Raw genomic sequence first — 16,695 nt, forward strand, 5'->3', positions numbered from 1 at the left:
GCAAGGGCCTATAAATTCTATTGTTCTCACTTTGCAGATAAGAAGACTGCAACTCAAGAAGACACACAGTAGTCTATAACACAGTCAGGACTGGAATTCAGTTATCCTAATTCCCTCTCTGAGGCTCTTTCCACTATGCCATCTTCTTCTCTGGTGCCTTCCATCCATGAACTCCAGAAAACAAGCTTGAGATACCAAAATTAGAAAGACAGCTCATCAAAAATGGATAGTTACACTTCTATAAGTACAAAAATGAAATACTCAAATCTCTTGCCCCCTCACCTGCTAGAAATGTAAATGTTAACCTGAGTTCTCTAGTTTTGCACAGATCCGCAGCAATTAAGACTGCACTGTGACAGAAATACTTTTCTAAAAAAGAATCCTAATCAAGTTGAAACAAAAATTTTAAAACATGAAATGGAAGGAAAGAAACTGTCGTCCTCCCTTATTTTTGACCCACACTTATCGATTTTCATGACAGAGTTTCTCGAGCCAGGGACACATGGCCAAAGACCATGTGAAATGCCAGGTGTTCCAAATAACACCACACGGGGTAGTGGAAGGAAAGCACTGCCTCCCCAGGGAGCAAATGGCCCGATTTCCAGACATAGTTTTCTGCAGTCTCAAACCTGATGTTGCACTAAGACACCACCTAATCTTTAGGTGGTTTCGTTTACCGAAAAATGAGGGGACTGGGTCAGTGCGCATATGTGAATTTAAGCGTAAGATTGTACTCACCCCTTGTGTATTTAAATTCTCAAATGTTCACTTAAATATATGCATAGACCATTGTCACTTCGTCGGAAGTCGCGTCCGGCCCAGTTGCGCGAGACTCTAGCGGGCCTCCTGCCGCGCCCGGGCATGGATCCGGGTGCGGATCCGGATCCGGATCCGGGTCCGGGTCCTGGTCCGGGCGTGCAACCGAAGCAGTCAGTGGCCCCGCTAGCTAAAAAAGGGCAAGCGTCGGTGGCTCAAGCCAGCGCCCGCGGAGCTTCCCAACAGTTCCTAATTCGGGGCGCTCCGCCGGCCCCACCACCTGTTCCCGGCAGCCAATAGGGCCGCGAGGAGCGGCCGGGGCGGAGCGTGGCTACAAAAGGCCAGGGGCCTCGCGCGCCCGCCCACCCCGCTCCGAGCGCGCTCTAGGGGAGGCTCGGACGCATACGGCCGAGGGCCAGGAACATTCCGCGCGTGGACCAGCCGGGCCGGGGCGATGCTGCGGGTGCGGTGTCTGCGCGGCGGAAGCCGCGGCGCGGAGGCGGTGCACTACATCGGGTCTCGGGTGCGTGCGCCACGGGCCTCATCTGGCCACCGCGTGACTCACCCTCGCTCGGCCCTGCGGTCGGCGTGGACCACTCGCTGGCTCCCCGGAGCCGCCGCCTTCCCTCGCTTTCCCCAGCCAGAATTGCACGATAGTGTCCCTTCTGGTCTCCCTGGGAAGCTCAGCTTCTAAAGCCTTTGCAGGCTCCAGGAGCTGGGCGGTGTCACCGAGGCAGGGGGAGCTTGCGTTGCGGCCCCACCCCTTGGGGTCCACTTGCTATATGCGCGTCTGCGGCCTGCTGGCCCACGGCGCAGGGGGCGCCGCCCTCCTCTACCGGACCTCTGTGCGCTTCACCAAGCTTCCTGCTGGGAGCGAGGGGCTGGGACGACCGGGACTCCTTTTAGTATAAGGGTGGCGTTATTAGGTTTCAATACCCTGGGTGGGCGTCAAGCTGGGGAGATTTCTGAAAAAATGCGTGTGGGGTGGATGGATGGGGAGAAGAGGCAAGCAAAGTGGGAATCGGGGACGGTGAGCGAGCGACCAGATTCACTCGAAGTGTAAGATGACGTCCCGCGTCTAGAGAGAGGAGTCGGGGCGAGTGCAGCCTGTAAGCAGAGTTTCTACGCGCCCCGCCCTCAGCTGCCTAGGGTGCAGACCCTACCCTGCTCCTAGGACTGGAATCGCTCCGACATTCTGGCTTTCCCTCAGCAACTGGTTCCTAAACAGCTGTCACTCTACTTCTTGCTTCTGCCTCCACCCAAGTTACCCTCCGGCCCACTTCCTAAGGCTTTTAACAGAGCAGGACAGAGATTTGGGGGTTGAGGTTTGCTCAGGGGTTGAGGGATCCTCCCTGCTCTAGATTTTATAGGCCGTGCTTTTTAAAAAAGGCTTTTGAGGTTTTTAGATCTCCTTTTTAGTTGCTTGAATTTGTGCCTGGGTTAATCCTGATCTTGGCTAGGGTACTGTGGACCATCTGTAAAATGAGCAGATGGCAGTGGCTCAGTCTCAGAACTGAAGCGCCAAAGAATGCAAAGTGTATGTCAAAGATGAAGAAATTTTGACTGAAGCTAGTTATTCAGAAAGATAAGGTCCTTTACAAATGCTCCCACCTTTTCATTTATAAATAATAAAATAAAAAGCCTAATATTGGTAACCTTTGATACTGAAGAGGGAAGGAGGTTCTGTCCCCAGCTGGCACTGGCAGGAAGTTACAGAGCGGTTGTTTATGGTTTTCTGAGAGGAGGACTGACCCATCATCTGCAAAAGAGTTGCTTAAAGCTTAAGTACAGGAATGCATTCTGAGATAAACACAGGGTTGTATGGTCGCTGGGGACACAGTATTCTTAGGAGTTTTAAAGAGTTACAACAATTAATAGATAAGAAGACAGTCTGTAGATAAACAAGACGGTTAAAAAATTACCTGTAATCCCACCTACTCACTATTAACATCTTGGTTTACGCTATTCTAAAGGGGTTTAAGTGGCAATGTTATGCTGGGTTTTTACCCCATCTCCACTTCCTCCTCCCCTCAAGTACTGCAGAGCAACACAATACAATAATCTTTTCTTTGTTCTTGGAAGCTTGGACGAACCTTCACAGGATGGGTGCAGCGAACTTTCCAGAGCACCCAGGCAGCTACGGCTTCCTCCCGGAACTCCTGTGCAGCTGACGACAAGGCTACTGAGCCTCTGCCCAAGGACTGCCCTGTCTCTTCTTACAACGAATGGGACCCCTTGGAGGAAGTGATAGTGGGCAGAGCAGAAAACGCTTGTGTTCCACCATTCACCGTGGAGGTGAAGGTAAAACAAGGCTTATTCACATGTCTGAAAGTTTGTTTCCTCCTCACCTGCTGCTGCTACCCTCTGACTGCTTTCCCTTCTGCTTACTCCCCAGACCTCTCAGTCCAGTGGTTAATTCTCTTACCTGACACCTTTGTGGTATTTGATACCGTTTGCATCAACCATAATTGCTTCCTTCCTGTAGCTCTTCCCTTGGATTCTGAGAGCTTTTCTGGGAATAATAGTTCTTTTACTGTCCTCAGATCTTCTTCCTTCACGGCCTGTAATGCTGAGGTTGAACAGAATTTCACTTTCAACCCCCTTCTCTTAGCCTTTCTCACAGCTACCCCTCCCACCTCCACTCTGGTCTGGATCTCTATATTGAACTCCATCCAGATCAACGTGTTGAACTCCTTACGGGATGTTGCCAGAGGACTTCAAACTTGGCACATCTGAAGTTCAGTTGCCAGCCACCCTCTTCATTCCTTCCCTTTAATTATTGGCATCTCTGTTTAACAACCGAAAACACAAAATAATCATCTTTGATTTTTCCTTATGTCACATCTTCCACATCCATTCTCCAAGGTTTAACAAGGCTTTTGTCAAAATGGATCTTGCATCATTCCTCTGCCTTGCCTTTCCCTAAGGGTTGGGAGCTCATCTGCTGCCTGGACTATTGCAGTTAACTCCTAACTGGTCACCGCTACTCACTGTTTTCACCAAAACACCTTCCAGCTGCAATCTAAGTGATTTTTTTAAACTCAAATGTGATTATGTTACTAACCCTTCTTGTTTTCCTCTTCTAATTTGCTGCCCACCACCCCCTCCCCACTTTGCTTAGGATAAAGTCCTCATAGTATTCAAGATCCTTCACAATCTGGCCCTTGTCTGCATTTCCAGGATTCCCCATTCCAGTTATTGACTTATTTTAGAGATGTATTAGTACAGCAGATTAGCAGGTGTTCATTTCTGGTCAAGTCCCTCTCTCCCCTAATATTCCATCCTGGTTTTCAGCAGACTTTATAAGACAACCATAAAAGGTAGCTAAACTAGACTACTCACTGTTTCCTCACAAGCCCTGCGTCTTTGCCCCTACCTAAGTCTTTTCCATCCATCTTCCCGTGCCCTTTAGTCTGTAGTTTAAACCTACCACCACCTAGCTTCAATGACACCTTCCAGGGATTTCCCTGGCAACAAGTAATATCTCCCTTTTTAAAAACTCCTAGTGGTTTTTATCTGTAATATTCTTATGTCCAGGGCCTCTATGGGCTGGTGTTCAGGTTCTATATTGCATAAGGGTCCCATATCTAAGGGAGTACATCCACACTGTAGACACAGCCTAGACTCCTATTAATAATGGGTTACAAACATATCTTTAATGTCCTTAAATTCTTCCTGAATATTTACACTTTACCTTGTAAAGTGGATTGAGGAAAGTAGTTCTGTAACAGTATTGTTGTGGTCCTCAGAAATATTGCCTACCATGTACCAGGGCCTAGAGGTATTAACATAAAAGATCTTCCTTTCTATTTGAAGAGATATGATGTTCACATAGAAATGAAGACCAAGTATGTTATTCCAGTCGACTGGCAAGGCAGTTGAAGTGCCTGGAAAGCTAGGGAAAGAGGAATGACCAAGTGCTGGCCAGTTATGAAGTCTTCTTGAAGGAAAGGACTCCTGAGTTAGACCGGGAAGACAGGGAAATAGAAAAAGTAATAACTTCTAATTGTTCTGAAACTCCCTTTGGTTCTGATATTTGGAATTTGACGAGAAGATTAATTTATATAACATCCGCATGTTTTTAAAAGGCATAGTCTTTTAAATCTTTCCTTGAAGAGTCCCATCCCCAGGCCGGGCGCGGTGGCTCAAGCCTGTAATCCCAGCACTTTGGGAGGCCGAGGTGGGTGGATCACGAGGTCAAGAGATCGAGACCATCCTGGTCAACATGGTGAAACCCCGTCTCTACTAAAAATACAAAAATTAGCTGGGCATGGTGGCGCATGCCTGTAATCCCAGCTACTCAGGAGGCTGAGGCAGGAGAATTGCCTGAACCCAGGAGGCGGAGGCTGCAGTGAGCCGAGATCGCGCCATTGCACTCCAGCCTGGGTAACAAGAGCGAAACTCCGTCTCAAAAAAAAAAAAAGAAAAGTCCCATCCCCTAACCATTATAAGTGGATGAAATTAAAGTTTAAATCCAGGCAATAATTTATTCTTCTACTTGTCTTTAAAATGATAGACTTTCATATCATGTGATTTTATGGAATCAGAATTCTCAGACATAATTTTGAGTTGTCACTTGATGTATGACTTTAGACTTTGTCATTTCATGGGCTTGTGGAAAGTGTACCATGCTAAAGTCAGGGATCTGGTATTAATTAGGTATTTGATAAAAGCTTGATAGCTAGTCTTGGTTAATCAGCTATTTGACCTTGTACAAGATTCCACAAATTTCTGGGCCAGAGTAAAATGAAGATATTAAGAGGTTTACTATCTACCTAACAGGATTAAGGATTAATCTAAAGGTAAAAGGTTACATGTTAAGTATTTTAAAGGTAAAAACTACAACTTATTATAGTTGTATGGATCTAGTTTGTCAATTACATTCCAAAGGTACTTTGGGATTGTAATAGTTGTAGATATCAGTAACATTAGCAGTGTTGATTTCATTTATTTGTCTGGTTCTTTTTGTTTGTTTGTTTGTTTACTCTCTCTGTCTCTCTTTTACTCTCAGGAAATAATAGTTAATTCTGTTTCATGCCATGTGCTAAGCCTGGTTTTGAGGGAGAAAAAAGTAAATCTAAGACATGCATGGCACCTAGCAGGCAAGGCCATACCTCGTAGTAGAGAAGAATGACACATATATTCATCAGTTTGGGAACAATAAAAGAAAAAATAATGTAGCAAACTGTCTATAGGCAATCAGAACAGAAGATGTTGGAAGATATAAGTGCTAGAGAAATTTTCAGGAAAGGTATGTGGAACGTAATTGTTAGGAAGCATTTTTTAAAGCTCTGTGACTTTATTCTGCAAAATATAGTAAATATTTGCCATCAAATACATTTTTTGTTTTGCTTTTGTCTTTTTTTTTTTTTTTTTCCCCAAAGAGATGGGGTTTCTCCATGTTGGCCAGGCTGGTCTCAAACTCCTGACCTCAGGTGATCTGCCCACCTCGGCCTCCCAAAGTGCTGGGATTACAGGCGTGAGCCACCACGCCCAGCCTGCTTTTGTCTTTTTAAAAATAAAGCCCTTGATAAAGTACCTTTTATAAAATACAAGATTCATCAAGATTAGTGTAATATAAGCTTATACATACATTAAATACATTTCTATTGTTATTTTTTAGCCTTCCAAAGACAGTATTTAAAAATTCACTTGGCAAACCTCTGTAAAGGATTTTAGGCTTTGAAAGACTATAGAGGTTCAAGGAATACAGACATATATTTGCAACAGATTATTAAAAACATCATATGCTGAGCATCTAATATAGTGTTAGTTATCTTGCAGACAACTTGGTAAATGATTGTTAGCTCATTTAGCAGGGTTAATAAAGGAAGTGTAAACCCATTTCTAGATATTTCTTATAAAATGTATTGTGCCCTGATCATTTGGACTTTGTCCAACCTTTGTCAGATTATAAACTACGAGAAAAATTCACATTTGTTCAAATAACTTTTTTCTCCCAGGAAAGTTTAATTTATCAAGGCAAGCTTCACTCTGCACAAATAGTCACATAGGGAGGATACTTTGGAATGAGGCTGGCAAGACAGCATAACTCTGCATCTCCTGTAACTCAGTGTTAAATTTTCAAAGGCTTCTTGTCCCTAGTGGATTGTAGGAGATGTGCCTGGCATGAGAAAGAGGAAGTGGTGAATGGATAAGTAGTACCAGCATGTGTCTGAGAGGAATATAAAGAGTCATTATTACCCTCTTTCTGGTTGCTGTTGCAGAAATTCATAGGAGTAGAAAACAGTAGAGTGCTTTTATTTTGTTTTTTGAAAGGGTAGCTTGGTCTTTAAAATCGTTTAATGCTGATAACATTTTTCATAGGCCAGAAATTCAGTCTGCTGTTTGCCTACAGATCTTTAAAAGTAAAGAACTAATTAAGGCAGGGTGCAGTGGCTTATGCCTGTAATCCCAGCACTTCAGGAGGCCCAGTTGGGCAGATCACGAGGTCAAAAGATCAAGACCAGCCTGGCCAACATGGTGAAACCCTGTCTCTACTAACAATACAAAAATTAGCTGGGCGTGGTGGCATGCACCTATAGTCCCAGCTACTCGGGAGGCTGAGGCAGAATTGCTTGAACCCAGGAGGTGGAACTTGCAGTGAAATCATGCCACTGCACTCCAGAATGACAGCAGAGCGAGACTCCATCTCAAAAAAAAATATATATATATGGGGGATAAGGAAGGGATAGCAGTGGGTGGGGGGATAGGGGAGGGATAGCATTAGGAGAATTACCTAATGTAGATGATGGGGTGATGGATGCAGCAAACCACCATGGCACATGTATACCTATGTAACAAACCTGCGCATTATGCACATGGACCCCAGAACTTAAAGTATAAAAAAAAAAAAAGAATTTAAAAAAAAAGAACTAATTAATGATTCAGACCCCAGGGGTCAGCAAACTTTGTCTATCAGATAAGTAATTTAGGCTTTGCGGACTATCAGTCTTTGTTGCAACTACTCAACTCTCAACTATGCCATTGTAGTGCAAAAGTGGCCAGATAGACAGTATGTAAACAAATGAGTGTGCCTATGTTCCCATAAAACTTTATTTACAAAAATGAGCAGTAGGCCAAATTTGGCCCATGGACCTTTGTTTACTAACCTCTATTTAAGAGTTTCACTGGCATCATTCAGTTTTTCTAAAGACATGTTTCTTGGCCTATTCCCTATTCACCAAGCTGGGTTCCAGTGTAACTGATGTGAACCTGGATATTGAACTAACAAGAGATAAATCTACTTTCATATATTTCATATTTATCAGACTGAGATAAAAATGGAAGTAGAGACACAAAATCTAGAAAAGATACTGTCTTTGACATTAAAGAAGTAAACATCTAGATATTTGGTCAGTCTTGATGAGGAAAAGCCATTGGGACAATTTGAACCTGTTAAGCAATTCCATTCTTAAAAGTTTTTACATATCTAGTTAAAAGTGTTCAAACCAGCATAACATGGCCAAGTCCCATAGTGTATTAGGGACACTATTCGAGTAAGAGTCAGAGCACTTGAGTTCTAGTCCTGCTTGTCCAGATAGTTAGCAAGCACATGACCTCCCAGAGCCTCTTTCCTTACATGTGAAATAAGCACATGAGAACTTGCCCTGTTTCTCTGATGGGATAGCTGGGAGACCAAATAAGATTACCCAGCTAAAGTAGACATATTCTGACACACTTGAGTCCATAACCAAGTTTTACACCTTCTTTCTGCTACTTACTGCTTTCTGAAATTATCTGATTTATGGTGGAGACCCTTATATCTGACATGATCAGGACTAATAGTTGGTCAGTTCATCAATTATATAAAGAAACATTTTTAAAATACCTGCTTTAAACATTTTAAAACAAATTTAAATTTAAAACATTTTTAACTTAAAATATATCAATGTACGTTGCTTTGCTAATTTTTTGATAAAGATTTAAGGCTTTTTCATAGAGTTTGGATTCTCTGATTGGAGTTCTGCTTCATCTAGCTTGAAAAATGGGAAGATACATCATGTACATTTCTCAATGTATTTATGCAGATTGAGAACTTAGACTGTGCAAAACAATCTGAATGGATAATCTTTCTAGATTTTTACGTTTTTGAAAACCAATATTTTGGCCAGGTGCAGTGGCTCACACTTGTAATCCCAGTGCTTTGGGAAGCTAAGGCAGATGGATCATGAGGTCAGGAGTTTGAGACCAGCCTGGCCAACATGGTGAAATCCCCTCTCTACTAAAAATACAAAAAGTTAGCCAGGCATGGTGGCAGGGGCCTATAATCCTAGCTACTCAGGAGAGTGAGGCAGGAGAATCGCCTGAACTTGGGAGGTGGTGGTTGCAGTGAACTGAGACCACACCACTGCACTCCAGCCTGGGCAACAGAGTAAGACTCCATGTAAAAAAAAGAAAAGAAAAGAAAAGAAAACCAATATTTTACAGCTGTTGCACCTACCCTAATTCAAGAATAATTTTTAGCAAATTGATTTATCCTTTTTAAAGCCTTCACCTGTTTTCTGTTTGGTTGTCTTTTAAAATATGTATAGCTGTAGAAACTTTCTAAATTTTTTTTTCTGTTACTAAAAATTTGTGACTTTGCTTATCAGATCATTTTGTTCTATGACAAAAAGACCTGAACAGATGTGAGAGCTGAATGGATTAGAAAAAAGAGAGGTGTGGTTGGCATGAGTTATATTGACAGTGAAGTACTAAAGGCAGACTTGCATTATCACACAATTTTGTCAAGTGTTAATTCTGTTGAATGGGAAAATCAATAATGGTTATTGGTTTTTTTTGAGATGGAGTCTCACTCTGTTGCCCAGGCTGGAGTGCAGTGGCGTGGTCTTGGCTTACTGCAACCTCTGCCTCCTGGGTTCAAGCAGTTCTCCTGCCTCACCCTCTGAAGTAGCTACAACTACAGGCATGTGCCACCAGGCCCAGCTAATTTTTGAATTTTTAGGAGAGATGGGGTTTTGCCATGTTGGCCAGGCTGGTCTTGAACTCTTGACCTCGAGCGGTCTGCCCACCTCAGCCTCCCAAAATGCTGGGATTACAGGCTGAGCCACCATCCCTGGCCAATAATGGGGCTTTAAGAGAAATAAAGCATATTTGAAAGTATGTTCCTGATATTAACAGGACAAAATATCTTTTTTTCCCCCTCACAAAATACCTTGAGGTGCTGTTTTCCAGACAATTCCAAGATGCATAGGTAGCCATGGTTTTGGCTTAGTATAAGTGCTTTTATTCTCTTATGCTGGTTTGTGTGTTCTCTTGTTTCATTTCATTGAGGCTCTCTAATGGAAGTACTATGACCTGTTTTGTCTGCAAAACATGGTTAAAAAAAACTGACCAAGAGGATTCCAAGCCTGTCTGAAGGTAAACGTGCTGTTAGTGGTTGGGCATGAGATCTCAGGCAGAAGGAGCCAAAAGGCCTCAAAATATCAAGATATTTCAGAGTTCTTCATTCAACAGATATTGAGTGTCTCCCCAGAGAGCTCATGTGCCCAGTGCTAGGGATCAGCACTGAACGTGACATGGTTGTAGTTTCAATTCCCATACCTCATACAAAGAGCTGTTCACTGCCTATGAACCTATCCTGAGCTGTATTTTTCTCCTGTAAGTATTGCATTTATTTGTTTCCACTTCCAGGCCAACACATATGAAAAGTACTGGCCATTTTACCAGAAGCATGGAGGGCATTATTTTCCCAAAGATCATTTGAAAAAGGCTGTTGCTGAAATTGAAGAAATGTGCAATATTTTAAAAATGGAAGGAGTGACAGTGAGGAGGCCTGACCCCATTGACTGGTCATTGAAGTATAAAACTCCTGATTTTGAGTCTACGGGTAAGTGATGTTACATAACTAAACTGCCAGTGTCTGAGTTTTCAATGTCTTTCTTAATGTGTAAGGGGAAAACTCCAAAAAATTTCTTGGAGAGTCCTTTGGTTTGCTAGTTCTTGAAAACTTTAAAGATTTATTTAGGAATGGTTTGGTCCATGTTGATATGATTAAGATGTATACAGTCTAAACTCCATTTCATCTAGTGGAATCTCCTCGAAAGAACAATTTTTCCTAAACTTTATAGTCATTTCCTTACATAAGAACAGTGGATTCGTTTAATTTTATGCAAGAACAGAAATTTAAAGGGGAATAGAAACATTTGCATTTTATTTTTAACTGACATTGCTGTACAACTGTTCTTGTGCCTTAGGTCACTGATCTAATTTCTAGCTTTAGATTGATCCTTGGCTCAAATTTTATCTTGTGATACTGATAGTCCTTTAAGAGCTCTGTTTCTGTATAGCAAGAAAGGAGCTTACAAATGGCGAAAGCTTGGTGGTTCAAAATCTCTTTGTACAAGGACTTTATTCCTTCACTTTTTTCCTTTTCTTTTTTTTCTTTGCTTCCCCACCACCACACAGAATTCATGTTAGCAATCTAGTGTGTATGATTCAAATTTTTTGCCATTTTCATATATACATATATAAACGTATTTTTAGTAATTTTTTAACAAAAAAAAGAGGTCATATTATATAGACTTTTTTTTTGAGACAGAGTCTCACTCTGTCACCCAAGCTGGAGTGCAGGGGCACGATCTCTACTCACTGCAGCCTTCGCCTCCTGGTTCAAGAGATTCTTCTGCCTCAGTCACCCGAGTAGCTAGGATTGCAGGCACGTGACACCATGCCCAGCTAATTTTTTTTGTATCCTTTTAGTAGACATGGGGTTTCACCATGTTGGCCGGGCTGGTCTCGAACTCCTAACCAGCCCCGTCAGGATCAAGTGTCATCTGCCTGCCTTGGCCTCCCAAAGTGCTGGGACTACAGGCATGTGCCACTTTGCCTGTCCCTATATAGACCTTTTTTGTTTTGGAAATTAACACTACTGAAGTTGTCATGGAATTTTTTGGTCTGACAGGTTTATACAGTGCAATGCCTCGAGACATCCTGATAGTTGTAGGCAATGAGATTATTGAGGCTCCCATGGCATGGCGTGCACGCTTCTTTGAGTACCGAGCATACCGGTCAATTATCAAAGACTACTTCCACCGTGGTGCCAAGTGGACAACAGCTCCTAAGCCCACAATGGCTGATGAGCTTTATGACCAGGTGAGTCCCTAATAATAGGCTAGCTTATTACTAGTTTTTCTAAATGATCCACAAAGAGTAAGATAATCTGATACCTTGTCTATATTATACATTTTAGAAATAGAAAACATCATCTTATTTTTTGAAAGTGATTGATTTATGATGAATATGATAAGAGTAAATGATCCTATGATAATAATAATAATAGCTAACATTTTTTGGTGCTTACTTTGTTCTGGGTCCTGGGTTAAACCCTTTATTTACATCCTCAATCCTGTTTGTTTTTCATAACAACCCTAAGGATACTGTAGTATTATTCCATTAGAGGGGGAAAAACTTGCCTGCAAGTGTACACTATTCATTAGTGGAACCAGAAAAGCCACTAGACTAAAGTTCGCTTTCTTCTTCTAGAAAAAAGAACCTGGTCCACAGGCCAAATTCACAGTAAAATGAAATATATGTTCCTTATTAAATCAGTTACCATTTGATCTTTTATAGAAAAAATTTTTAAATCAAAATTGCTTCTAGGGGTTTAAAGACAGAAATAAATAATGAATTAATTTTGCCACTCCCAATCAAATTTGGCAGGGGAAACATGGCATCTCAATTTATGGTATGAGTTAGGCTCAGGACCAAATTCCTTTTCTAAAAGAACAGAATGACTTCATCCAGTTAACTTTCCATATGGGTCATGGAATATTTTCAGAATCAGATACTGCCTCACCACTTTTTTCCTGAGTACATAGTCCCCTCTCATCCTCAGGGGATACATTGCAGCCCCTCAGTTGATGCTGTTAGTCAACTCCATATATTTTGTTTTTTCCTATATATACATACCTATGATAAAGTTTGATTTACAAATTAGGCACAGTAAGAGACTAACAACAATAATTAATAATAAAATGGAACAATTATGTAAATATATTTTACTAAAAGTTAGGTGAGTGTGGTCTCCCTGTTTCTCTCAAAATATCTTAATATTTTGTGATGACACTTGACTGTGGGTAACTGAAACCATGGAAAATGAGATTATGTGTAAAGGAGGACTACTACATCAGGAAATTACTGTAAAGCCTAGTTTCTTGTTTTATTGTTGTTTTGGTTTATTTATCATGGACCTGTTTTTTTCCCAGGCCTGTTTGAGTGTAGAACTGAGTAGTAATATTTTGGGAAATAATGTTAAACTAATATTTTTAGTACTGTATACCTTACAAATAATTTTCTCAAGATCCAATGCATTGAGTGTGTTTATTCTTGTTCCAATTAGGCTTATCCCATCCACTCTGTAGAAGACAGACACAAATTGGCTGCTCAGGGAAAATTTGTGACGACTGAGTTTGAGCCATGCTTTGATGCTGCTGACTTCATTCGAGCTGGAAGAGATATTTTTGCACAGAGAAGCCAGGTTAATGCAGGCTGCCTCTGAAATTTCACACTATATTATTGTATTCTTTAATTCCAAATTAAAATATTTTCATCCTAAATTTTTTTCACTTTGAATATTTTTAGTTTTCTAGACATAGAACCAAGTATTTATAGATTGTATCTCTTTCTTTTGTTTTCAGGTTACAAACTACCTAGGCATTGAATGGATGCGTAGGCATCTTGCTCCAGACTACAGAGTGCATATCATCTCCTTTAAAGACCCCAATCCCATGCATATTGATGCCACCTTCAACATCATTGGACCTGGTCTTGTGCTTTCCAACCCTGACCGACCATGTCACCAGGTAAGAGATTTCTTGGGACTCTGGAAAAGCAATAGAATCTAGTAACTAAAATAATTGCCACTGTTTTTTGTTTGTTTGTTTGTTTTTTGAGACGGAGTCTCGCTGTTTCTCCCAGGCTGGAGTGCAGTGGCGTGATCTCTGCTCACTGCAACCTCTGTCTCCCAGGTTCAACTGATTCCCCAGCCTCAGGTCCCGAGTAGCTGGGACTACAGATGTGCGCCACTATGTCCAGCTAATTTTTTTTTTTTTTTTTTGTATTTTTAGGAGAGACGGGGTTTCACCATGTTGGCCAAGCTGGTCTCAAACTCCTGACCTCAGGTGATCTGCCCGCCTCGGCCTCCTAAAGTGCTGGGATTACAGATGTGAGCCACTGCACCTGGTCAATAATTGCCACTTTTATTTTAAGCACTTCCATGATTCCTAATGGTTCTAAATGACAGATTCAGCAACACTCAACATTATTATGATCAAATATTGGATTTCCTATGGTTTGTTTATTACGAGATGTCCAATATGCAGAAATATACATAGTTGACACAATAATTAGCATGGGATCATCAGACTTTGGCTGCTTGCTATTGTCAAAGCTTCCAGTTTGTGCATATGTGTGTATTTTTATCAAACAGGGTGGTATTATCTCATAACTTGCAGTAGTGGTTCCACAGCACTGAACTGTAGACAAGATGATCCCTGCATGGCCAAGGCAATGCCACTGGGCAATGGTTGTCTTCCCTCTACGGTGGGTTAGGCTCCCATTGGCCAACCCTGCTCAGTAGGGAGAAGCAGAGCCACTGCATGGCAGCTGGTCTATCCCCTTCACCTGCAGTCTCCTACTTTCTGTCCACAGCTCCCTAATTCCAGTTAGGTGGTGAGTGATTTTCTGTTATTTGCAAGGCTGTAGTACAACTTTTAAAAACCACTATTATACTGTGTCACTGTTCATTTCTGTTTTTTATTTTTAAATCCAATGGCCACCCCTTCTTACTCATTTCATTTTATTATTTATTCATACAGTAAGTGGGTGTGTGAACACAGGGATGGCTGAGTTGTAAAGGTCACTAAGAACAATATGGTTCTTTGAGAATGCATAGTTAACACCTGTCTTTATACCATGGTCTTAGATTCAAAGTGATGGGCAAAGAAATAGAAGGACTATGGGTTTGACATACTCACATTTTTGTTTCCTTGTAACTAAATAGGAAATTTTTTCAGTTTTTAAAATGAGAATTTCTTAAGGAAATTGTCTTTGGTATTTTAAGTCTCTGAAACCTGAGAAAAATATAAGACTATTTTTAAAAGCGTTAACATTTCTGTTACTTTTCAACTTTAATTTGGAGATTTTATGTACATTTTTAGGATTCAGACAAAATCATCAAATGTTTAGAAATTTTAATTTATTTATTTTGGAAGCTGAGAAGACGGCTTCTCAAAAATAATTAATGATAAGGGCTATTAGAGACTAAGAATAATAATAGTATATGTGGATTTAAGGATTTGGGTTTTTTTTTTTTTTTGGTCTTACAGATTGATCTTTTCAAGAAAGCAGGATGGACTATCATTACTCCTCCAATACCAGTCATCCCAGACGGTATGTTTACTTTCATACACTGATAAGCTAAAATGATTACTTTAGTGACCAAGGATCTTTTGCCTAGAGAGAGCAAATGTTAGCAGCTTAAGGAAAGTGTTTCCTCAGTAAAGTGTAAAGTGGTGCTTTGGATTACCAGCATCAGAACAAGGCTGGGACTTGTGTTTGCAAGTTTTTCTTCCATAGATAATGAAGTGAGGAGAAGACAGAATAAAACAACATCACATAAAGCAAGATATGACTCTTTTTTTTTGAGACAGTGTCTCGCTGTGTTGCACAGGCTTGAGTGCAGTTGTGCAGTTACAGCTCACTATAGCCTCAGGCTCCTGGGCTCAAGTGATCTTTCCACTTCAACTTCCTAAGTAGCTGGGACTACAAGTGCAGGTCACTATGCCCAGCAAGTTGTTTTTCTATTTGTAGAGCTGGCGTCTTGCTATGTTGCCCAGTGAGACACCATCTCTGGGCAATAGTGTCAAACTCCTGGGCTCAAGGGATCGTCCCACCCCAGCCTCCCATAATGCTAGGATTACACCATGCCCAGCCAAGATATGACTTTTAAAAGAAAACAGGGTAAAATTCAAATGTATAATGAGTATGGATTGATTCATACCGTTTGTAGATAAATTGTTTTAAGATTAAAGTAAGTGTTCATGTGGAAAGTGAACTACTGAAAGAATTGAGCTGTCACTTTAATATTCTTCACTTGTAAATCCTTGCTTTAAACAAAAATGACAGCAGACATGGTTTAACAGTTGTTGCTGTTTTTAGATCATCCACTCTGGATGTCATCCAAATGGCTTTCCATGAATGTCTTAATGCTAGATGAAAAACGTGTTATGGTGGATGCCAATGAAGTTCCAATTCAAAAGATGTTTGAAAAGCTGGGTATGTACAACAAATGAAACATGTTGTCATACATGAAAATATTAAATGAGAATCACTAAAGAAATGACATGATAGGTTTGATATATGGTTTATCTAATTCAATTTGGTTCCTTTTAGAGGCACCAAGTTATTAACAGAAGGTCAGTATTTTTGTTTTCAACATGCGTAGCCCCAAAAAGTTAGAGATGCATCCTGAGCCCCTGAGACACTCCTTTAGCAATAAGTTTATCAATCTTATATGACTTAGCCAATCTCCTGGTGCCCATGTGTGGAAAACCACCCCTTTGAAGATGGGCAGATAGCTTGATCAGCCCTTCTTCAAATAAGAAATCATGTGGGTCCTTTAAAACCAACTTGTCATCACATACTTTAAAGGACTCATAAGGGTACAGATACAGAAGTGACTTTTATGTGTGATAAGCATAGTTAATAAAGTAGTGAAGTGCAATAAAGGGTGTTGTAAATCATTCAGTTTTGAACTTTTGAAGAGCAGGACTGGGTTTTACTTAAGTAGAAGTTTACTTATCCTGATATCCAAAATTTAGACCAATGATTCCAGTACTATTGAGAAAAATGTTGAAGGAAAGGATTTTCATATGAGCTATTATAAAGGGGTGTGTGTGTGTGTGTGTGTGTGTGTGTGTGTGTGTGTGTGTGTGT

At 41.0% G+C, this 16,695-nt stretch overlaps 1 protein-coding gene across 2 annotated transcripts in view; it reads left to right on the forward strand.

Moving 5' to 3' along the window:
* Positions 1–897: 897 nt before the first annotated feature.
* Positions 898–16,695, forward strand: part of GATM (glycine amidinotransferase) — an 18,029-nt gene continuing 2,231 nt past the window's right edge. The window contains exons 1-8 of one of the 2 annotated variants that reach the window (XM_032297566.1): positions 898–1,279; positions 2,839–3,057; positions 10,393–10,588; positions 11,663–11,853; positions 13,100–13,237; positions 13,398–13,562; positions 15,087–15,150; positions 15,919–16,035. In XM_032297566.1, the coding sequence (XP_032153457.1) occupies positions 1,211–1,279; positions 2,839–3,057; positions 10,393–10,588; positions 11,663–11,853; positions 13,100–13,237; positions 13,398–13,562; positions 15,087–15,150; positions 15,919–16,035 (1,159 nt within the window). In that variant the 5' untranslated portion in view covers positions 898–1,210. Of the gene's footprint in view, positions 1,280–2,838; positions 3,058–10,392; positions 10,589–11,662; positions 11,854–13,099; positions 13,238–13,397; positions 13,563–15,086; positions 15,151–15,902; positions 16,036–16,695 lie in introns of both variants that reach the window. The other variant, XR_004274899.1, reaches the window with a different exon arrangement.

Source organism: Sapajus apella, unplaced genomic scaffold, assembly GCF_009761245.1.
Source record: "Sapajus apella isolate SASKATOON/1434 unplaced genomic scaffold, GSC_monkey_1.0 scaffold37, whole genome shotgun sequence".
NCBI classification, from domain to species: Eukaryota; Metazoa; Chordata; class Mammalia; order Primates; family Cebidae; genus Sapajus; species Sapajus apella.